This window comes from Pyxicephalus adspersus, chromosome 3 (genome assembly GCF_032062135.1).
Source record: "Pyxicephalus adspersus chromosome 3, UCB_Pads_2.0, whole genome shotgun sequence".
In the NCBI taxonomy this organism is placed as follows: Eukaryota; Metazoa; Chordata; class Amphibia; order Anura; family Pyxicephalidae; genus Pyxicephalus; species Pyxicephalus adspersus.
This window is the reverse complement of record NC_092860.1, coordinates 96,912,154-96,937,117: the sequence shown is the minus strand read 5'-3', so window position 1 is coordinate 96,937,117 and position 24,964 is coordinate 96,912,154. Positions and strand designations below refer to the sequence as shown.

The 24,964-nt window shown below is 37.5% G+C and overlaps 1 protein-coding gene across 1 annotated transcript in view; it reads right to left on the bottom strand.

The window, feature by feature from the left end:
- BLTP1 (bridge-like lipid transfer protein family member 1) overlaps window positions 1-24,964 on the bottom strand; it is a 142,299-nt gene that overhangs the window by 65,546 nt on the left and 51,789 nt on the right. The window contains 11 exon segments of the mRNA XM_072406825.1: window positions 973-1,253; window positions 2,032-2,151; window positions 2,757-2,885; window positions 3,924-4,100; window positions 8,507-8,644; window positions 10,447-10,674; window positions 18,069-18,274; window positions 18,386-18,492; window positions 20,388-20,566; window positions 21,513-21,610; window positions 23,122-23,277. Coding sequence (XP_072262926.1) covers window positions 973-1,253; window positions 2,032-2,151; window positions 2,757-2,885; window positions 3,924-4,100; window positions 8,507-8,644; window positions 10,447-10,674; window positions 18,069-18,274; window positions 18,386-18,492; window positions 20,388-20,566; window positions 21,513-21,610; window positions 23,122-23,277 — 1,819 coding nt within the window.

The window sequence follows — 24,964 nt, the reverse complement described above, 5'->3', positions numbered from 1 at the left end:
CAAGGATTACTTTTTTAAAAAGGAAATTATAATTTTCACAAGGCAGCTAGCAATGGGGGCCCAATATGACCCATTTCTCTTAAGCTGCGTACACACTTCCAATTTTTATCGTTGGAAATGAACGACGAACGAACGACGAACGATCGTTTGGGCAAAAATTGTTCGTAAAAAAAGTAACCAACGACACCGACGAACGAGGATAGTCGTTGGAAATGAATGACCGGACCGGCGGATCGGATTGGACGACGATCGTTGACCATCTATTGTGTGTACGGTCGTTCATTGATCGTCCATGGTCTGAGCATGCGCGGTGAACGAACGTTCGCTCACTTCCTGTGGTGCACGTCACTTCCTGTATCGTTCAAATGATCGCATCCATCGTGTGTACAATATCTGCGAACGATCGTGTCGTTATCTGTATGTACAGGATCGGTGCCATACGATCGTTCGCAGATATCGTGCAGGATCGTTCGTCGTTCGTTTACCAACGATAATAATTGGAAGTGTGTACCTAGCTTTAACCTTTAAAGAACAAGGAACATCAACTGGAGGTAGAGGTACTCCTGTGTGACCTTGGTTTGATTTTGTGTAAATCAACTAGATATTTACAAAGAAATACTAGCAATGCACAGGCATCAAAATGTTAAAACTGTATAAAAATTGAACATTTGAATGAATACATTATCCCTGTGTAAATTCTGAAAGGTAAGTCAAACAAAAACAGGGTTTCTGCAAAGCAGAGGCTCATCCTTTACTCAATCATATGTGTTCTACTAAAGCAATTTAATATTATGCATAAACATAAACAGTTTATCCAGACTGTAAAGTTACACTTGAACAAATTATTTTCTTTTTCAAAGCCTCGCCCAGGATGTTTTGTTCTCTGAAATTTGCCAACTTCATTCATAATAAATAATCCAGTCATGCAAGTTCACAAAGAAGCTGGCCTGTACTGTAGCTCAAGTAACTCACCTTTTAGTTCTGTTGTCATGAGTTTCTAGAAAGTGCCTTTGGACCTCATGTTTAGAAGAATGATCAGCAGCAAGGGCTATATCTGACGTAATGAGCCCTAAATTGACAGAGCCGGTCTCCAACCAGTAAGCTCTGCGTAGGACTGCAGGCTGCAGCCCCAATCTGCTGCTGTCCAGCTGTTCAATATACTGTCTTAGCTGTACTTTCTGGACTGCAGCACTAATACCTTCACCAACAGCTTGGTTATGGAGGTTGCAATTTGCAAGTCGGATAGCACCCATCTAAAATATAAAAGACCATAATAAATTAGTAGTTTGTTACACAGAACAAAACTATAAAGCAGTAAATTTGGTTTACTACTACAAATTCTTTTTGTGAGAAAACATAACTAAAGCTTGTTACTATGATGTGTAATGCCATTATTGCAATACATACAGAAAAAGGGCCCTATTCACACTACTATGCATCCAGGACCCCGGTCTTAGGTTTCTGCCACATAGGCTAAAAGAGCATTAAGAGCAAGAACAGAAGCTGCAACCTACATGCATATCAGTAGCACTGGCTGAAATTAGGTAAAGCAATGTATGCCAGTCCACTGGAAAAATGTTTCCTAATGCAAAGGTATTTTCCACATTGAAATCATAGGGGAACATATTATGTGGTTTGTGTTCTTGCTCTTTAGCAAGCCTGCTCCTCTCCATTAAACAGAGACAGAACCTCTGCTATTTTTGAGTAAACAATGTCTACTCTACAGTAATCCAGCATACCTCCCCAACCTTAATGAGAACTGCTGCAGAAATGCAACATTCAGAATAATGAATAAAGGGCATTTACCATACTACCGCAATACAGGTTTGCTTTAAAACAATAATTTATTTAGGCTTTACATATATTATACAATACACAAAATCCATTACACATTAAACATTAGGGACAAAGGGGAAAGAAAAAATACTCAGGACAAACTACATTCTCAACACAAACAAAAGGGACTTCTATTTTCCACTTCACATCATTAACAGAGTGAAAGCCTGCTAGGCATTGCTCAAAATGACTTACTTTAAGGTTTGTAGCACAGCCATGCTCCACAATGTAAAGATCTGCTCCATCAGCTGACAACCGTGTCATTCGGTATTTCAGGTCATCTGCTGGCAGACATGGTCCTGGATAGCAGCTTAACTGCAAAAAGTAAATAAAGAAACAAGCCCAACAGGGGCCATTTAAATTTCGAACAGAATGTTAGTTCAGGTACCCTTCTCTGGGAAAAACAAAACATAGATTCTTTCACTGATGACTTGACTCTGAAAATCATAGTTCCCTGGCTGTCACAATATGTACATAGCTTTATCACCAACTTTATGCAAAAATGAATTTCTGCTTTTTTTTTTTTTTACAGTACTTCTTCGGTATTAAAGCTGAGGGTCAGTATAAGTAGAGAATTAGCATTTCCAGAAAAAAGTCAAAACTGTGAGCATTCAAGCTCATCTAAGGAATGGTTTTCAAAACCATTTGAAACAGGAAGAGAACAACAAAAGTGCATCGAAAAAGAAACTGAAAAAAAATGTCCTCTTTAGGATCCTTGTCTTGAATCAATACATTTAAAAAAAATGGAATTTACTAAGACAAGTAAAGAAGATTCACTGGAACCTGTAAAGAAATAGCAAAGTATATACAATAATATACCAAATACCAAGTCAAGGAAATATTTTGGGGTGTTATACATTCTAAAATTTTTATCAGCCCATTATATTTCTCTAATGGAAACTGAAAATTGCAATACCTACCTTAGAATCACAAAATCTCTGATCGATGCCATGCTGGCAGATCACTACGGACTTTGGCCTCGCCATCTGGAACTCATTGCAAACGACATGGAACACAAAGGTCTGCCCCCAATCCAGCAAACATGCCACCTGCAAGACAGCAGGTTACTTACAAGGTAAATGCTATGGCAAAGTAATCAGCAGTGACAATAAGAAAAAATAGTAACATATGGGCACTGCTTGACAATTAGAGAAGCATTTAACCTTGCTGCTACTTAATCTAATCCCCCATTTAACTGCAATTTTTTTAATGGAGTACATACTGCTATGCTAGCTTAAACAATGTGTCATTTAATACCAAGTGCTCTGAAAATAGAAGCTAAGTTACATACTTAGAAATTCCAATTAATAGTAGATTTACATTAATAATACTTTTTTTTGTTAACATGATCAGTGGTCCTCTGCTGCAAAGCTTTAGGCAATAAATAGAAAAAGTAGGCTACTTTTCTCCCTCCCTCCAACATTTTCAATCAATTATCATCTTCAGACTATATGCTGAGAAGGTGCACAGCTGTGATACCTTTGCTGGCACAATTTAAAAGTTGGTTCTATCTGCTGACAAAATATTCAATATTCTATTTGCAAGGCGAGAACCATTATAAGCCCAGGCAAAAAGTGGGAAGTATTTCCTGAATTCAAGGAATATAGTTTGAACCAATCTATGTGTTTAAATAGGGAACATAAGCAATTAAAAACCAAGAAACATATTAAAGAAGCAGAATTACTAGGAAGCAATTACTGAAGCAATCACTTTTTCTAATGCAAGGTTAAAAGCTTTACTTTGTGTAAATAGTACAATAATTATTATTTTAAATTAATTTAAGATCCATTTTTCTTTTTAATATAGTATATTGATCTACAGATATACAGTTTTTTCCTGCAAGACTGCCAACCTTGTATACTTCGACAGTCTAAGGAGTTCAGTAAGACAGTGCTGTTCAACCAAAGGAGAGGAGATATTTGTTTATTAAAGAATATTAAAAACTGTACCAGGTTAATGGTCTTACAGATTTTTGTAATTTTGGGTCCATAAACCCAGGTGTCTAAAATGGTTTTCTGATACCTACTGAATACTCCCTGTCAGAAAGGACATTTTTTAAAATGAACATGCATATATTATATTCTTACTTGTGGCGCAGTGACCATGGCAGTTAGAGCACCTGCCTGCACATCTATTAACCATCCATACTCAAGTGTATCTGTGCCTAGAGACAAGCCTTCTGCAGAAAACAATGCATGAGCACGTAGTTGTAATCCAGAGAGGCTAATGTGCCCTTCCCGAAGCATCCCATCCACTGTAGGCCTCTACAAAAATATAAGTATGAAAATAAGAAAAGCAACACAAAATTTAGAGAACTGAAGACATATGTGCAATTCCTGTCCTTGGTCTGCAAAAGAAAATCCTAAAAAAGAGTTTACGAAACCAGCGTGCTTGGCAGACAAGATTATGTGAGGTTCAGATTATCAGTGTCATAACATCTCATATGTATCTATGCAGTAATACATTTATAGTGAGCTACAATGTTTGAGGAACAAAGGTTTGCATAATTTTAATTTAACATTTTTAGATTAACCCTGAAGTTGGAGCAGAACTGGAAGTAAATTTAAACTGATAAAATAAGAAAAGAGGTATTTCTGGAGTTTGGAGAAAGCTTGTGCTACTTCATATTTCTTTTGAAAAATACCACAAGTCAATATACAATTCATTTTGGGGTAAAAAAAAAACAAGTGGGCTCGAACAAAATAACCAAAATAATGATTTATTTTATGTGCATATTAATTGTATATCCGTTGTGAATTATATATTCTTGCTTAAAACATTCTGAAGTAATTCATTTTTTTACTATCTGAATGAAATCCTACAATGGCAGCGACCACACATTCATGTGGTACAATGGAATCGAGACCTACAGAATATGAACAACACACAAAATAAACCATATGCTTGGGGCACCACACAGAAATGTATTTAGTTATATACAATTATCAATAGCAAAATATACAATGTTTAAGAACAGTTTGGGCAACAACTGTTGCTTGGAAATCTTTGTATTTATTGTTTATTGAGAAATAATTATTGGGCGATATAATAATAAAAAAAGCACTGAAGAAGTTTGTGTGTTCTCAAGTTTCCTCCCACAATCCAAAAACATACTGGTAAGTTGTCTTCCCACCAGACAAGTGTACGACAATCGCATTATGGTGCAATGCACAACCAGAAATGGTACTTGCACCTTTTTTCAGTACATTCACAATCAAAAACTAATTTGCATTTAATTTTATATTTGAACTGCTGAGCTGTCATAACACTTAATTAGTGTAAATGGGGAACCCCTAACAAAAATAAAAATGACAGCTTTCACTTCAAGGAAATATATAATATCCACAAAAAATTATTACATGCATAAACACCTTTATAACAATAATGAACCGCCCTCTTGATTGATCATATTGTCTAAAATTACCACTGATTAAAGTCTAAAAAATGTATTGTCATTGAGTATTGGGTCAAAGTATATCAATATAATAATGTTTTGTACATTGAACCCTGTAAGGCAAGGAACTAAAGAGATTACAGTCGATTGTAATGTAAGCAATAAAGCAACAAGTCATATTTGTTGTGAAATGAGAGGGGAAAAAAAAACAACTTTTTTGAGGCTTCATTCTTCTGTCACATTATAGTCACAAACTCTGGCGGATCTTCACTTCACATAATTAAAGTGCTTTTTTTCCCTGAGATGATTTCAAATACGAATACCAAAAACAGCTAGCCTGTAGTGATAATGTAACATCTCTTTATTTGGTATTATACACAATAAAAATAACCAGTCCCAAAGATCTTACAAATCTAATTAAGCCTTTTTTAGTTTTGGATAGTGTGGGAAGGGTTAGATCTTCTGCCATGTTTTATCTACTGTCAGAATTTATAGGAACGTAAACTTATCTTTCAACTTAACATTCAGCATGATGGGAGTTCTTGTTTAACCTTCCCAGCGGTAACCCTGAGTGTGACTCGGGGTAAAAAAAGTTGCTGAAAGCGAGTCACACTCGGGGTAGGTAAACCTATGGAAGGTAATAGTAAATACAGCCTTACCTGATCCGCCGGCGTCCCGCTCCGTTCATTGCAGCGATCCCTGTCTTCTTTCTTCTTCCTCCAGCCAGCTTCTGCACCCGATGAGTCACTGGGGAGATCCCAGAGACATCAGTGCGTGTGTACGTTGCCAGTGGGGCGGGAAATTCAAAAACCATTTGTATTGCATTCAATGCAAAATAACTGTATTGAATGCAATACATTGGATTTATATGTGTAAAACAGTACATTGTTTTCAAGAACATTTATTTTACAGTATATACATATATATATATATATATATATATATATATATATATATGAGTATTAGCATATATTTTTTATTTTATTTTTTTCATTTAAAAAAATGTAAACAAAAAATGTTTTTAAAAATGTATTCAATTTGTTATTTTTACAAGATTTTGTGTTTCAAACTTTATTCTTCTCATACTATTATATTATACTGTAAAATACATTTTCATGAAAAACAATGTACCGCTTTTAGTCATATAAAACCGGAAAGAAATGAACCACTAGGGTGGTTAAGAACCCCTCTTCAAAAACAACCTAGGCAAATTCTAAAAAGAGCTAACCAATTCTACCAGGTAATATATGTCAATCCCTAGCAATGAGAATAAACCGCTTTCATCAGCAGATAATGACCTGAAGGTTTGTATGTGAAAACAACTGGTTTACTATGTATTTTCGCTGCCCTATTTAGGTAACAGTCTAATGAAGACACTGCTTGCTCTTTACTGCTAATAATTATTTCCTGCACATCCCTTGATGTTACTCTACTTTTATCCCCAAGCCACAAAGCACTAGAAAGTCAGTAATTGCCTTACTTTGTAAGAATATCATTTCTCCTCTGGTTTAACCCAGAGCACAGTCCTCGACATGACCTAAACAGAAAGCATCCACTTTTTTATTATTTTTCCCTTTTCAGGAGTGGAGTTTCTGCAACACATATTTTCATTTTTTCAGTGAATAACATAATATTGCTTTCAATATTTCAAATGGAACAACAACAAAAATGTACTTTTGTAATCCTGTAAACAAAAATAAAACAGGACACTAACAAAAGATCAAAGCAAAATAAATAAAACCATCTTTGGCTTAGTCTACACGGACTGTTTCCCCAACATTTAACCACAGGCTTTAAAAGCCCATGTTTGAAATCCCTATGCATTCCAATGGGATAATCTACACCAGGACATATCCATCAGGCACGTTAATGAGGTTTATCTTAAATGTTGCTTGCAACGTTTAAAAAATTTAAACACAGGGTAAATGCCCAAAAACGCGGGAACACGCTTAAAAACGCTCCCATTGAACTCAATGGAGGCTTTTGCAAGCGTTTTTAAGCTTTTTATGAAAGCTTCCATTGAAAACAATGGGGGCTTTTATAAGCATTTTTAGCAGGACTTTGGAATCTGGAAGCCCCCTTTAATAAGGAGACTCTCAGATCTCCACCACTCCACCCTGGGGAATGAGTACAGGGGTATATAAAACCCCTTACTCATTCCCTGAAAGGGTTAATATATGTGTAAAAAAATAGGACACAGCTTTAATGTTAAATTATTTTATTGTGTGTGTGTGTGTTTGTGTAACTACATTTTTTTTTACAGGTTATCCCAATGACAGGATGATTCCCAGGGCAGCATTCATGACATGAGCACAGCCATGGAACTCCTCCTGACAGTGAGGGATCCCCAGGCACTAGGGCTTAAATGAAGACAAGGCTCCCTATTCACCTCTAGTGCTTTGTGATTGGCTGAGGTTTTCCGTTTCTCAGCCATTCAGCACTAGACTTGATTGGGGAGACTTGTCCCTATTCATCTCTAGTGCTCTGTGACTGGCTGAAAAATAGGAAACTAGATGAGAGCTCAAGCATCATCAGGATTTCCCTTTCCTCAGCCAACCAAGAAGCAGAGCAATCAGCTCAGCTCTGCTATGCTGACAGCTCCGCTCCCCTGATTGCTCCCACAGCCCTAGAGAAGCTGTGACATGTGTTCTGTATCTGTGGCACATACTTGTGTTCCTGTTAAAAATCTAGCATTTATACAGCTGTCCCTTTACATAGCTCAGTGATCTGTCCGGCCAGATCACTTAAGAACCAACAGCTAAGGACCACCGCTGTTTCCTATGGGTGAATGAATGCTTTCTGCTCACCATCCTTAGAACAAACAGTGCTGTCCATACATTGTAGCTGGATGCAAACGCTAACAATGTTTTTCAGCAACAATTATTTGCAACTGTATATAACGTTAGATGTTCAAGCTGAAACATAAAAGTTTTTTAAAATGCAACTTCAAATTCATCTATCACACACCCACTAGTAAATGTATGCTGAAGCCTACCATGGGCAGTAAACCAATCCACTGCACTATATGCACAAAAAGAGAACAATTGAAGAAAGTTGTAACCTTTGTAATTACAAATCAAACAATCTGTTTCCATATTATAAAAGAAAAAATAGGGGTCTAAGCATCCTTCCTTAAGTTCTACAAAATATGTTGTGATGTTAATGTAACACACAATCAAGTTCTTTTACAAAATGCAAAAAAATAGCATATCAGTTTTTTTTCATATGCCTAATAACAACATTTTAAATTGCCAAACCAGTGAAGCACTAAATTACCTGGTAGTTGTCATTCACAAATATGTACACAGGTGACAATACAAGCTGCAGTAAAGTTTCTCTGTAAGTTTTCTTCATCTCAAAGCAGAGCCTCTCGAGAAAAGCAGTTGGACATTCTGGCCCATCATTACCGCAGTGCTACAAAAAAAGAGATATGTTAAAAACAGTATGAGATTGCAGTACAAGCTACATTTACAGCCACACCTGTCTAATACCACACTTTGAATTCTAAGATTTCATATATCAGGGCATAAAAAAAAAAAAAAAAAAAAAAAAACACTTCTGTTCCTAGCAGGTATAACATACAACAGATTCCACTGTGTCCTTATTTACCAAAAATAAAGCCAAAATGGAGAAGCTTTGGTTAAAGAAAATACATCCCATGATTTTTAATAGCTTGTAAAACTACTTTTAGCAGGAACAGGTTCAAGTAATCATTTTCTGTATGACTTTATCTGCCTTTGATATTGTTGAGGAGAAATTTTGTTCCAGTCTTTTCTATCATATTGCTTCAGTATGTTGAGGTCTGTAGGCACTTGTTTATGCACAGCTCTCCTAAGGTCCTGCCACAGCATTTCAATCTGGTGAAGGTCTTGACTTTGAACGGGCAATTGCAACTACTTCATACTTTTCTTTTTCAGACGGTTGCAGTTTTGCATGACCCAAATTTAGGCTAAGCTTTAGCAGTCATAAAAATGCATTTGACTCAGCAGTACTTTAGTATACAGAGGCGTTCATGGTGGACTTAATGATTGTAAGGTGACAGGATCCTGTGGCTGCAAGCCCATATCCTCACCTCTGCATCACCATTTTTGGTTGGTTGGAGTTGTTTGTGTGGATATGTGGTGTTTGGTTTTCATTAAGCATGGAGCTGTGCATAATGGTCAAGCTTTTACATTTGGTCTTTTCAGTAAATTTCAGATATTGTCCAAAAGTTTTGTGCTTTGTTCATATGCAACTTTTCAAACCTTAGCCATGCTTTTTAAAGTAAAGAGGCTTTCGTCTGGCAGCCTTTCCAAACAAGCCATCATTGTTTAGTCTTTTTCTAATTGTAGCGTCATTATCTATAACATACTATAACGTATACTTGTAAAATGGGAGATGTAGCACTTGGCTAATTTAAAATTTCTCTGAGAACTGCACAGTCTAGTCTAACCTTGGGGTGAATTTGCTGGGGTGCCGACTCCTCGGAAGATCAGCACCTGTCTGGACTGTTTTACATTTGTAAATATATTTTCTTACTGAAGAATAATGAATTTCAAATTGTCTGGAAATGACCTTATAAGCCTTCCCAGAAAGAGGACAGTAACCATTGCTTCTGTAAGAACATTGCTGGCGCTCCTCTTCCTTCCTTAATTTTTTCACACTGCTTCTTCATTTTGACTTGGTCTTTGTTAAAAAAAGAAAAATACATATGTATTGTAATATGTCATGTGTTGCTGTTCATCTGAGGTTGATATACCTAATTTTAAGACCTGCTAAGGACCAGGTAACTTATCTTTTATGCCTTGATACACAAAACTACAGAACTGAAAGAGGGTGTACTTTCTTTTTTTTCACAACTTTAAATCCAAAGTTTACAGGTCAGTCACAAACATCTGTATTCTTCTCCTACTTGTAAAACCAATGTTAAGACATGAATAGTAAGTAGTAAACTAAGACACAAATATAACTTCAAGCACTTTTCAGATGGTTAATGACCAAGACAGGGAAAGGGTAGTGAAATGGTATAAGAATGAAAGATATGGTGAATAATAATACATTATTTCAGACCACTGAAGCAATGAAGTGAAAATCAACCACGTCTCATCTTTTTTTACATCTGGAAATGGAAAACGTACTCTGCTAAGCTCCTCTCATGAATGAATGATGAAATGCCAGTTTTTCATGTGCTTAGCCTTTAATAGCATAATAATGAAAGTGTGTGGCACTCTACTTACCACTGGAAGCTTGGCATTGACTTTATATACATTGACAAGTACAGTAATATCCCACGGCCTCAGGGTGAGTGGATGAATGGATTTGGTAGCTAGGTCACTATCTCTCTTGTCATTCTCCATCCCTACTGCAGTCCAGCCAGAGCTGGAGGATGTGGACATTGATAATACAGGGCTGGAGGTGCTATCTTCAAAATCTGTGTACATGTCATCCTCTCCAAAATAATTTTCCTGAAGCAGGGGTAAAAAAACACAATATAATATGCTAAAATACAAATACTGTGGACAATCCTAGAAAAAAAGGTTTGGTTAAATATTCTCGGAGTATACTATTTTAAAAACACAAAAATGTCTATGAACTCCACAGTTTTTGTCAATTTTACTTTGTGAAGTAAATAGATCCCGAGAGACAGGAAATGAAGACAAAATTGTATTAGGAAGATTAGCAACACAAAGCTGACATGAAATAAAGGTTGTTCATCAGGAGGATCCTAGAATATTGGTTGATTGCCAAGCCTGTGATCAACATTGAATGTATATTAAGAAGAGAGAAAGGCAGGCTTTTTTGGCAAGGTGAATAGGATTTTATGTGTTTTAATTCTTAATTCTTAAGAAAGTAAAATAAAAAGTAACATATATAGGTGAAACCTCACTCTAACGGAGACCTACTCTGCGAGTCCAACATCTAGACATAGTATTCCTAACATATAACGCACAATACAACATAATTTTTGTGAAACGTTTGCATATGGAGTGTGAGGGCATAAATTTGGAAGTAACTTGTCTCTTGTCCCGAGACGTTTCACCTGAAAGGCTTCCTCAGGGGATAGGAGAGACATAAATAGATTGCGTTTGTCACTGTAGTTCATGCAAAAATGTTAGAGGAGAGCAAGGGGGTTGATCAGATGTGAAATATGCCCGGGTAAGTTATAGTTTTACTCAGAGGGTATTAGCCGGTTGCTCTGCCCAGCTGCTGTGAATAACCAGCTCAGCTCTTCCTCGGCAGCTCTATTTCTCTGGACGGATCTCAGTGAGGCTGCTCTGTGCTCTGTGTCATCCGTTCGAGTATTGCTGCCGATGAGAGGTGAGCACAGTTCAGCCTTCATGTGAATGAGACACAGGCATCCCCGCCCCCCCCAAAAAAAAATCTGCCTATAAAATGTATTTACTGCATGAGCTGTGTGTGAAGTCTGCATGTCGTTCTGCATCCTCACAGCTCTTTGTTTACAAACCTCCATATCTCCTAAACTGTATGTCACAATGACTTGTAAGTTTCAGGGTGCACAGGGGACCCTCATAGATACTAGTTACTACAATTAGCCCCCAGCTTTAAAGAATTTCAAGATATGGGGTAACTAATGTTAAAAGGTACGAAAATTGAACTTTGGGGTTTCTGTTTCAGAGGAAAGAGTGCCTTGGAGTCCTAAATTGAAAATGCAAATTGGGGACCCCAGGGCCACTAACATAGTAAGGAGCATTGGGGTGGGCCCCTAAATATATACCTACCTGTCACAAATCTTTACCTATGACACTACTGTCCGCTTCACTTTTTTGAACCACAATTTCTCTGAGGTGGGGGGTACAAAACTGAAAATAAAGGTGCAAGTGGCGAGCACCTTCTCCCCTTCTCCCCTTGAGTAATCTCATTACTACAGCATCATTAGAACATAAAACACTCTGCCCATCAAAATGGGTTTCACTGCCCTGTTACCAATGGGGAGGTGTAAGAAACAAAAAATATATGTGCAAGTGGGGAAAATCTGTGGTTAACATCCCCTAAAACTTCATCACTATGGCATCATTAGAACATAAATTCTGCCCACTAAAATTTATTGGGGTTCAGGTACTGGAATGTTACAGTCGTGTGTAACAAGGAAGTGCATTTTAAAGGACAGTTTTTTTTAATGTTGTAATGATGCCATGGCAATGAAAGGTGATAGCCACAAGTGTCTCCCACTTCCACCTATATTTTTGTTTTTCCCTGCACCCCCTAATTCTAGAGAAATTGGGGTTTGAGGTAGAGAGAGAGACAGATTTGTGTAACAGAGCAGGCAGCACATTTTGCTAGGTAGAGATTTATGTTCTCATAATGCCATAGTATCTACATTTTAAAAAGGTTTAGCCACAAGTGTACCCACTTGCACCTACAGTTTGTTTCCTATGCCTCCACATACAAGCAACAGTTTAGGAGATATGAAGGTTTGAACACAGCAAGTTGTTAGGCTGCAGAATATGACAAGCAGCTTTTACACTCACACAGCTATCACACTGCCCTGCCGATAACATTACACACTGCGGATAAACTTCTCAAGACAGTTTTTTTTTTTTTTTTTTAATAGAATATGGACAGTGATGAGAGGGGGGTCACCGTCTGTCTTGTCCCCATCTGATATCACATGCATGATACTAATAAAGCATCACAACATTTTTAACATTATAATAAAGAGTGACTTTCTCTGTTTTAATAGAAAAATGTGTGTTTTTATGTTTTTACACTTTTTTGGGGAGGATCTCTCCCTTTAGTCTTTACTTCCATTTTGGGTAAAGACCGAAGGGGAAATCCGCAGCCTCCTGGGATATTTGTGTCGCATATCCCAAGAGGCTCTGCACTGCCCTTTCTGTGCATGCATCTTCAGAGGATTTATTATAATGTAAAAAAAAAGTGTTCAATCTCATGCATGCGCAGTGCAAGGTAGCACTGTGAGCATTAAAAAAAAAAGGTGGAAGCTAAACCAGCATGGGTCTGCGGGGCTAATTTTGTAAAAGGATCAATTGAAAAAAAAAAATGTTTTCACAAAAGTTTACTTTAACTAAAATATAGCCTCAGGAGCACATCTGAAGTTCGGCTGACTTCACACTGGCAGTAAGGTTATATTTGTCCATTCCTCATGCCAGGAACCACTGCTGCTTAAAAAACTGCTAGCTCTGAAAAAGCCCAGCACTTACTGCCTGTTACCAATCCTAGGTGCCCAGCACTTACGCCCAGCACTTACTGCCTGTTACCAATCCTAGGTGCCCAGCACTTACTGCCTGTTACCAATCCTAGGTGCCCAGCACTTACTGCCTGTTACCAATCCTAGGTGCCCAGCACTTACTGCTTGGTACCGATCCTAGGTGCCTAGCACTTACCGCCCGTTACCAATCCTAGGCGCCCAGCACTTACTGCCTGTTACCAATCCTAGGTGCCTAGCAGTTGCCAGAAGTCACTCAGAAGGGGTAAATGTTTTTTGCTGCTAATATGAGCTAGGCCTAACTTGTTACACCACATTCATTATACTTTTACACTACTACAAAGGAATACACTCTTAAAACTTAGAACTCTAGAAGTTGGGTCACAATACATGGCATAGGACAGTTGTGGCAAAATACATAGAATGGAAAAGTTGGATATACTAACAGGGCAGGCATTACAAAGTTGGAACAAAGTATAGGGAGAAGGTAGAACACTGAAACAATAAGAGGTTACTGGATACCCATGGCATAAACAACTGGGAGCACTAAATTTGCCATGTTTTGCCACACATCCTTTTTGACCAGCCGGCTACAGCTTCCCACCACCCGGCTGAAAAAAAATTCTGGGGAGAACACTGTAAATGACTCCAAAATAGGTCATTAAATACTTGCTGTCTTAAGATGGCTAAACATATTAGAGGGGGGAGAGTTTGATATAGGTAAACTTTCCCCCTGGAAATTTAGGAATTAAATTCATACAGGCAGATTGGATCAGGGGTGTCTGCTTATAATTGAAGGTGATACTACCTTTACGGGGATGGAGGTAACATCCAAAATTATATCTAACAAACTTGATTTCAGGAGAGAAATTATAAGAAATTACATAGAAATCCAGAGGGACAGGAAGTACAAAATCCAATGTCAAAAAATATATTGTCCTAGAAATTTTTTTATATGTAGGTTGTAAAATGCAGAAGGACGTGGTGCCTGCAGTCAATACAAGTGAAGGCTTGGACAATACTTTGGAAATAGGTTTCTCTCTGTCATGCCCATACAAACTCCTTAAGGTGCGTACACACTTCCAATTTTTATCGTTCCAATCGAACGACGAACGATCGATTGGGCAAAAAATCGTTGGTAAAAAAGTAACCAACGACGCCGACGAACGAGGAAAGTCGCTGGAAACGAACGACCGGACTGACGGATCGGATTGGACGACGATCGTTGAGCATCGTTCGTGTGTACGGTCGTTCGTTGATCGTCCATGTTCAGAGCATGCGTGATGAACGAACGTCCGTTCACTTTCCTGTCGTGCACATAGTTCCTCTATCGCTCAAACGATCGTATCTATTGTGTGTACAATATCTATGAACGATCGTGTCGTTAACTCTATGTGCAGGATCGGTGCTATACGATCGTTCATATATATCGTGCATGAACGTTCGTCGTTCGTTTTCCAACGATAATAATTGGAAGTGTGTACGTAGCTTTAGTCTTTGACAGTGTCACTTAGGTCAAATATTTAAGACAAACAATGACATTGCTCCGCCAAGACACCTTGTCCCAGGGGCACAAAAAAAAAAAATTTAAAAAGGGGGTTCAAAAATGTTCCTGCACTAACTTACAGAACTCTTAAGACCACAAATGAAGGCCTCTGACGTGCATTCAATACAGTGTGGCATACCCAGGTCAGGTTTATGTGCATTCTCATTTACCTCAAATCATTTCTGACCACAGTCAGCCAGTTACCCCCTCAGTGGATGACAATAGGAAGTATAATTTCATACAGGGCCTTAAAAAGGGTTTTAATTTTCAAGTCTACACATACTTGAAAAAAATCTTTGTTATTCCACTGAAACAAAATTTGAACTTGTACTGGAAATATGGTTATCTACTGTATCTAAATACATTTTTTTTATTTCAAACCATTTGATTTACAAGGCTTTTTATCCTCCATCAGGAATGTAATAACACCACTAACCAAAGTCAGTTGTTGTAAAACCAATGTTTGCCATTTTGATTGAAAGAAAACTGGACACCTAAAAGTCAGTTTCTATGGGTCGACTTAACAAACCTATACAGAAGATAGTTTTGAAAACATTGGTCTTTATTCCTCATCTCAACAGGACTTATCGAAAGATTTCACGTGTGTCAGTGTTGGCCTGCCCTTCACAAAGAATTAATTAGAAACTTTTTCTACAATAGCACCACAGGTATTCAACAGATCAATCTGATATTGGCCTGTGGAGGTGAGCTATTTTAAACTGCAAAAGCTTTGCAAAATATTGTGAACAGATGTAGTTTGGAAATAGAACAGAAGTCAATGGGAAAACAAAGTCATTTAAACAGAACAGTCACACAGCTGAACACTGTAAAAAGCAACAGACCAGACTCTAATAAATCTTTCAGCTCCAAGCCCACTGGTTCTAATTCCACTCTAAAAACCCTATTCAGAAATCTAGTAGCATATAAAATAGAGCAATTGTTCCCTGCAGAGTTCTACAAAAAAAGGATTTGAGGACACACATGAACAATGTTTTGATTAGTATTACATCATTGGGATGAAAAGGAGAGACCATAAACCACCCAGAAAATGGGACTTGCATAGTGAAAACAAAAAAACCAGTAAGAGGTCAAATCTAACACAAGAACACTTTCACAAGTCTCTAAAACATTTAGAAGGTAAAATATGCATACAAAATTTGACAGCAATAAAGCATCAGTGGTAGGTGTCATCTAAAACACACACAGCAGTACTTATCTTCAGTATCCATTCTACATGAAAGCATCATTCACCTGGCACCACGGCAGACAGTCATGTACAGTACTTAAAATAAAGTTGTAGATCTGTATTTAGCAATACCATTGAGGATAACAAAGGAGACAAGGAATGCAGCATGCAATTAAGTAAAGTGTATGCTGTGCTGTGGAATGCAATAAAAAAAAAACACATTGTGTTGACCTGCTTTGCATCACTCTACGTTTCTTTGGACAAAGCATGTTTAACATGAATGCATTTAAACTTCAGGAAAATCAGGTCTAAGTAGCAAATCCAGCATTTGAAAAGATCACCCATGGATCCTAAAGGTTTGTACACAGGTCAGGTAATAATAAGGTCGTCTGTGCAATCTGCCATGGTGGATTGATGAACTTCAATTAAGACCATCCATGGTTTACTCCTATAGAGGGGAGAACATGCCACTTCCCATTCTCATCCTCCTCCCCTTTTGATATTTTCAGCTGTCAAGTGTCCTTTGCACACTCAATGGGGCTGAAAGAGAAGATTGAAGGCGATAGATTATTATGGGAGAATATGGGTGAACCAGCAACCTGGAATGGATCTGGTCCGGGATTGAAAACATTTGCCAAATAATAGCAAATTATTTTAATAAATCTATTCAAGGTTTGCTATATCACCCAGGTTCACCCATGGTAGTCTATCTTCTTCAGTCTTGGGGAGCTTTAATAAATCTCAATGTGTTATCTCAGTGCACACAGCTCTCCTAGTTTTAAAATCAGGCTACAGAATAATTGGTATCAATCATGTAGAGATTTGGTGAGTAGGAAGATTTGAGTAAATTACCAAAAGACCATTAGGAAAGGTTAACACCACAAAAATGCTGCTTGCTGCCAGCCCACAACATGACTTGGGTTCTGAATGTATTTCTGGCAAATCACTAGGCTTTTGAAGGTAAGACAACATAGGGAAATGTGCATGCAGTTTTCTTCCCCCAACAAACTCCTTAAAGGATTACTGTATTTAAAGGTTTTCTACAACAAAGTTTATTGTGTATATTATGTAGAGTTTATGGCATGTGTTTTTCTGTTCTCCTTCTTGTTCTTGAGATAGATCTAAACCAAAATAGTTAGAAAATAATTTTTCTCTATTGTCAGTAATGTCACAAACACTTTGCCAATCTCCCCAAACTTCTGTACTGTAAAGATTATCATAACTCTGGAAGATAAGACAGTAGAGCTGCGTGAGGATATAAAGGGCCTGCTTTCAGCAGTGTAGGAACAATAGAGGTTTATACAAGCGTGACTGCAGAAACAAGCATCTCTAAAAAATAAATCCTATTTGCATTTATCCTTTATTTTTTACAGCAAATATAGTGGAAAATGATGAATGTATGAGGATAGAAGCGGATTGAAGAAAAGCTACAGTGATAAACATTATAGGTACCAACATACTAAACTTCCTTGTGTACTGAACCAATTTTTACAGATATTGATGTTAATTATCTTCCTCATTTTTAATCTATCCAAACACATTTAGTGTGTTTTTTTTTTTTTTTTTTTTAGGGGGGGGGGGGGGGGAATAAGGTCTTCATCGGTTACACTGTAGCACTGCTAATTTTACCAGGTGGGGTCAGAAAGGGTAAATTTATGTTGGAAAATGATTGATCCAAGAAAAATCTGGGGAGCTGACCTTGCTGAACTCTGAATTCTGAAAAATGATAGCTGTTTGGCACTTATGGTAATTTGGATTCAGTTTATTATAAACACTATACTTCTGACCATGGACAAGTATACAGCAAATTAAGTTGGAGTGGAATCATGATCTGCATGCTTGTTCTTGGGCAATTTCTTACAAAGACATTAGAATATAGAAGCCCGGGAGCCAATGACACGTTTTTTTTTAGTGCAAGTTTACATTAAATACAAAGCTGTACCTTTATCGACAGAAAGGATCTCAGAAGGGGTCCATAAAATATAACTTGCGAGTCCGGGGAAAGCTCCAGGTCCACATGCAGCTTATCAGGTGGCAATTCTGATGGATCTACTGCTGGTCTGCTAGAAACAGTAGGAGAAGTGACTCTCTCTGATGTTCTCTGGTTAGGCCTTAGCATTGAAAGCATTGATTCCTCTATTTCTGACACTGGTGATAAAAAGGTAAAGTTATTAGGATTTAGGAAAGGTGAACATAGTCTGTGTTAACAAGCGTCAATTCAAACTGCTTAATTTCATACAGTTAAAAAATCAAACTTACATGACTGTTTCAATTGTTCATCAGCTTTTTGTGGATAAATTGGATGCCATGTATAATCGATTGTAAGCATTACAGATGGGACAGTCCAACATTCCACCCAACCAGCCCTTAATGCAGAAGAACAACAAAGAATGGTAGATTATTAGGTAATAATATAAATAAAAAAACGAGCCTAAATTATGAAAAAATATCAGCTTTGTCCACCTTGTGCAGCAGAAATGATCATTCCTAATTGTGTATTCCAAATTCAGTGTATACAATAACCCTTTACCAGTTATACAGTTAGGTCCATAAATATTTGGACAGAGACAACTTTTTTTCTCATTTTGGTTCTGTTCATTACCACAAATACATTTTAAATCAAACAATTCAGATGCAGACTGCGGACTTTCAGCTTAAATTCAGTGGGTTGAACAAAATGATTGTATAAAAATGCGAGGAACAAAAGCCATTTTTTTAAACAATCACTTCATTTCAGGGGCCTAATTGTAATTGGACAATTGACTCAAAGGCTATTTCATAGGCTGGTGTGGGCAATTCCTTGGTTATGTCATTATCAATTAAGCAGATAAAATGCTTTGAGTTGATTTGAGAGGGGTGCTTGTATGTGGAAGATTTTGCTGTGAACAGACAACATGCGGTCGAGGGAGTTTTCCATGCAGGTGAAAAAAGCCATCCTTAAGCCGCAAAAACAGAAAAAATCCATCAGAGAAATTGCTACAATATTAGGAGTGGCAAAATCTACAGTTTGGTATATCATGAGAAAGAAACAAAGCACTGGTGAACTCGGCAATGTCAAAAGACCTGGACGTCCACAGAAGACAACAGTGGTGGATGATCGCAGAATCATTTCCATGGTGAAGACAAACCCCATTCACTACAGCCAACCAAGTGAACAACACTCTCCAGGAAGTAGGCGTATCGATATCCAAGTCCACCATAAAGAGAAGACTGCATGAAAGTAAATACAGAGGGTGCACTGCAAGGTGCAAGCCACTCATAAGCCTCAAGAATAGAAAGGCTAAATTGGACTTTGCTCAAAAACATCTAAAAAAGCCAGCACAGTTCTGGAAAAACATTCTTTGGACAGATGAAACCAAGATCAACCTTTACCAGAATGATGGCAAATCCTATCTGCTCAAATCCAGCTAAATGCAGTCACATTGATTGGGAGGCGTTTCATAATACAGATGGACAATGGCCCAAAACATACAGTCAAAGCAACCCAGGAGTTTAATAAACCAAAGAAGTGAAATATTCTTGAATGGCCAAGTCAATCACCTGATCTGAACCCAATTGAGTATGCATTTCACTGGTTGAAGAATAAACTTGGACAGAAAGGCCCACAAACAAACAGCAACTGAAAGCCGCTGCATTAAAGGCCTGGCAGAGCATTAAAAAGGAGGAAACCCAGCATCTGGTGATGTCCATGAGTTCAAGACTACAGCCTGTCATTGCCAGCAAAGGGTTTTCAACCAAGTATTAAAGTTGAACATTTTATTTTCAGCTTTTTAATTTGTCCAATTACTATTGAGCCCCTGAAATGAAGTGATTTTGTTTAAAAAAAAGGCTTTAGTTTCTCACATTTTTATGCAATCTTTTTGTTCAACCCACTGTAATAAAGCTGAAAGTCTGCAATTCAACAGCATCTGAGTTGTTTCATTTGAAATTATTGTGGTAATGTACAGAACCAAAATGGGAAAAAAGTTGTCTCTGTTCAAATATTTATGGACCTAACTGTATATAAGCCAAATCCAGTTGGGTTACACAACATTTATTGTCCCAGAATGTATGCCGGACACTAAAGGGCTAATTAAAAAAGTGGTAGTATTGCCATCAACTCACTTTAAAATAGTGAATAAATACACATTCATAAACCATAGCAATATGTTTTTTTATGTGCTTTGCACAGATTCAGGACTACAGATTCACCAGAACACTATTAAAGTTTAAGGGAGTTATTCTCAAAAGTCACATGACGGCCACTTCTCCAATTACTTACTCTGGTCGTGCTACATTTCTCCATTTTGGCTTGCAGTGTTTAAGACCACTCTGGTTCTCTGCAGAACTGCAGGAGTCAGGACTTGCCTTATTCAGATGGCAATCTTTTGTCAGAGTAAGCAATGAATATTTACTTGGATGACAGTCAGGTAAAAACAAGTGAAGGTCCACATCTCCTCCCTAAAATGAAACAAAAATTGTAAATTCAGCAACAAGGGCAAAGTAGAACTTGACATTTTCATTTTATGGCTCCCTAAATTTTTTTATAGACGTGCCTAGGAAACAAATTAGAAAAACTGAAGAAAATTACAGGAAAATGAATGGTTTTGAATGGTATACTTGTGGTATTGTGAGCTTTATATAATTGTTTAGGACTCACAAAAACAAAATCACAACTTGCGTTACTCTGGTAAGTTATCACCTGAACCATGAAACCCTAAAGTGTACGCAAACTTTAGCAGTTACCTTTTCTTATCTTAGTCCCTTTTGGTCTGGTAAACAGTTAATATTGCAGTAAAAAGGTGGTATCTGTTAGAAAAGTGCAAAAATAGAAACAACGCTTGGTCTTCCAGCTGACAAAACTTCCTGTGCTCTCTGTTCAGCCTGCATTCTCAGAAGATGTATATGTGTAATATATATACCCTGTTTCCCCGATGATAAGACACTGTCTTATTTTTTTTTGAAGGCCAAAATATGCTCTAGGGCTTATTTTCAGGGGGATGCCTTATTTACCCATGAAGAAGACTACAGTACACAGTTATTCACACGGAGTCACCCACCGCACCACGCGATTCTGGTAAGTAATCGGTGGGTGGCTTATTTTTCATTTTTACCTAAAAAGGGGGGGCTGTCTTATTTGATGGCCCTGCCTTATCATCGGGGAAACACTTTTATGTAAAACTAAATATGAGATGCCATCTGGAAGATAATGAAGATGATTTTAACTTACTGGTAAGTAAAACTCTAGTGTGTCAAAAAAGACAAAACAAATGCTAACTGTCATGAACTGTATGGTCCTAATGTAACAGCAATTTTACTGCCCTTCTTGGAAATCTACCAAGAAGGATAAGAGTAACAAATGTTAAGACACTACTAAGAAGATGAAAATAAAGAAAATGACACTTACTCTAAGAGAAAACCTGGTATTACATGTACTTGGTACAAACTCCGTAAACGGCAGTGCAAAATCAATGTTTAATGTTTCTCCGCAGGCGGCAAGATACACTAAAAGAACAAAAAAGTACATAAAATATAAGGAAAAAAATCCATAGAAAATGTTTCCTGTGCTAAGAAGAAAAAAATAAAAGCTTTGAAAATAAAACATGTATAGTATAATTGGCTATTGTTGTTTGTTATTGATTTACTATGGACAAAAGCAAACAAATGCATGTACAAATATATTGTGCAGTACACAACATTACAAGAAGGCAGTAGCCTATGCCAAATATTAACTTTTTAACTAGAACTCTACATGCCTTGTTTTAGGTTTCATACACACTAACAACACAATTACTATTACAAGAATATGTACAGTTATTTATTCTCTTTGAAGTTTTTATCTTTTATTGTCAAAGTATACAGAATAAAAGGGGTTTTGGTTTTTGTTACCTTGATCAAAAGAAATATACTTTTTAATGTAAAAATGAAAAGAGATCTCTGCACAGTTAAACTAAATACAAAAAAAACTGACTGCAATATATACTCAAGTATATGCCAATATATTCGTCTTTCATTTTAGTAGACTCTTATTTGGCATAAATCGCCATCAGGAGTGTAGATCTTGTTCAGCTTGGATGTCTGGCCACACTGGCATTTTCCCCCATTTCAACTAGCAAAGCCTCTCCAGCTCTGTCAGCAGAAATCTGGACTCCAATGTGGTCAGTTAGAGACAGTAAACTCTTTGTTTTTACAACACTCTCATGTAGTTTTGGCTTTAAGTTTGGGGTCATTGGGCCTGATTTATTAAAGTTCCCAAAGGCTGGAGAGGATACACCTTCATCAGTGAACCTGGGTGATCAAGCAAACCTGGAATCGATTTCTCGAAGTCCTTTGCTATTTGTTAGCAAATGTTTTCAATCCCGGACCTGACCCATTCCAGGTTTTTTGGATCACCAAGGTTCACGGATAAAAGTTTATCCTCTCCAGTCTTAGAGAGTTTTAATAAATCAGGCCCATTGGATCTGATTTATAAAAGCTCTCCAAGGCTGGAGAGGATACACTTTTATCAGTGAAGCTGGGTGATTCTGCAAACCTGAGGTCTTGGATGGACAGAGTTGTTTGGATGGTTCTATTATGTAAGTTTGCAAAGGTACTGTCCACTTAAGGTTGGGCTTCCAAAATACATGTGCATTTATACTACATATAACTAAAACACCACAAGTACACACAGGTGACGCTTATTGTATTTTTTATGTGAAAGAATTGGCAACATCAGTTAAGAATCCTGTGTATATTTAGGGTAGTGTATACTAATAAAGTCCTTTCACTATTTTTCTGTTATGAATAATTTAAATATTTTTATCCATTTTTACTTTGACATTAAAGAGTGTATTTTTGTTAAGCAATCTAATAAAAAAAGTGATTTAACACTTCTCAATAATGAAACATAAAACTTTCCAAGAAGGTCCTGTAAAGGGAAATGTATAAAAGGAGTACATTTTGCAAAAGTAGTCACCACAACAGCTAAATGTGGGGCTATTATGAGTAGTGGCGGATAAAAAAAAAAACAACGCTACCATTTTCTTGCTGCTTAGTTGAGCAATCAATCCAGTTGTGCTGATTTGCTGCCCAGATCATTTCAAACTGATGAAACATTATCTTCAAGTTCCAAGTATATGGGACAAAGGAAAATAAATCTGGTGCATTGTCACTAGACCAGTCTTGTATTAGATCTAAGAAGAACACACAAATTCAAGACAAATTAAGTCAAAAGTCAATACATCCTAAAAACAAAAACCGGAAACACTATGTATAGAAAGCAAGAAAAACATATGTATTTTTTATTTTTCCCATGTAGTTTTATTATTTTTTTTAAATAACATCTTTTTTTATTATGTCACATCTGGCAATTCACAGTTCGGTTCTGGTTTTTCACACACACCAAGGTCGGTTCTTGGGGTGCCAATTAACCTGAAATTGGAGTGCCTGGAACAAACCCATCCCTACAAGAGTTTTTTTTTTAATATGTAGCTGCCTTGAAAAAAAAATACCTACTTGGTAAAAGTGTTAAATAGACATTTCATCAAAAATAAACAGAAAGCTCCCTGTTATACGAAACTCAAGTAACCAGCACAAGACCCTGCCAAAAAAAGGGGAATAATTATGGGGAATAAGTACCCCTGTACTTATTCCCCATGGTTGGACATCTAGGAGTCACCTTGGTAAAGGGGGCTTCTGAATCCTAAATAAGTCACTGACTTTATTATTATTATTATTATTATTATTATTATTAAACAGGATTTATAAAGCGCCAACATACTACGCAGTGCTGTACATTAAATAGGGGTTGCAAATGATAGACTAATACAAACAGTGATACAGGAGGAGAGGACCCTGCCCCGAAGAGCTAACAATCTAGTAGGTGGGGGAATTTACAAACAATAGGATGATGGGTTTGTAGTGGTGGGAAGTAGTGATAGTTTCAAAAGGCAGAAGAAGATGGGTGGGCAAGTTTGAAAAAATGGGTTTTCATTGCTCTTTTAAATGAGCAGAAAGTAGGAGCAAGCCGAATAGGACGAGAAAGACCATTCCAGAGATTTGGGGCAGCTCTAGAGAAGTCTTGTATCCGTGCGTGTGATGTGGTTATGAGTGAGGAAGTCATTAGTAGTTCACTAGAGGAGCAGAGAGGAGCGGCTGGGGGAGTATTTTTTTTACCAGGTCAGAAATGTAAGTGGGACAATAACTGTGGAGAGATTTGAAGGCAAAGCACAGGAGCTTAAATTTGATTCTAAGGTGAAATGGAAGCCAATGTAAAGATCTGCAAAGAGATGCAGCAGAAGAGGAGTGGTGGGAAGGATGGATGAGTTTGGCTGCAGCATTCATAATAAATTGTAGAGGAGAGAGTCGGGTTAGTGGAATAACAGAGAGGAGGAGGTTACAGTAGTCCAGACGAGAGATGATAAATGCATGTACAAGGAGTTTGGTGGTCTCAGGGGACAGGTAGGGGCGGATTTTGGAGATGTTGCGTAGGTGAAAGTGACAGGACCTGGAAATGTTATGAATATGGGGGGTAATTGAGAGGGCAAAGTCAAAGGTAACACCAAGAGAAAGTGCCTGAGGGGAGGGCCGAATAACAGTGTTGTTAACAGTTAGATATATGTCAGGGGGAGATTTGGAATTTGAGGGGGGAGGATGATGATGAGTCTGTTTTATTCAGGTTGAGTTTCAAAAATCGGTTAGACATCCATGATGAGATGGCTGACAGGCAGCGTGAGACCTTATCCAGGACTGAGGGAAACAGGTGGGAGGTGGACAGATAGATTTGAGTGTCATCAGCATACAGATGGTACTGTAAGCTAAAGGAGGATTTGAGACTACCGAGAGAGGAGGTGGACAGAGAAAAGATAACCGGTCCAAGGA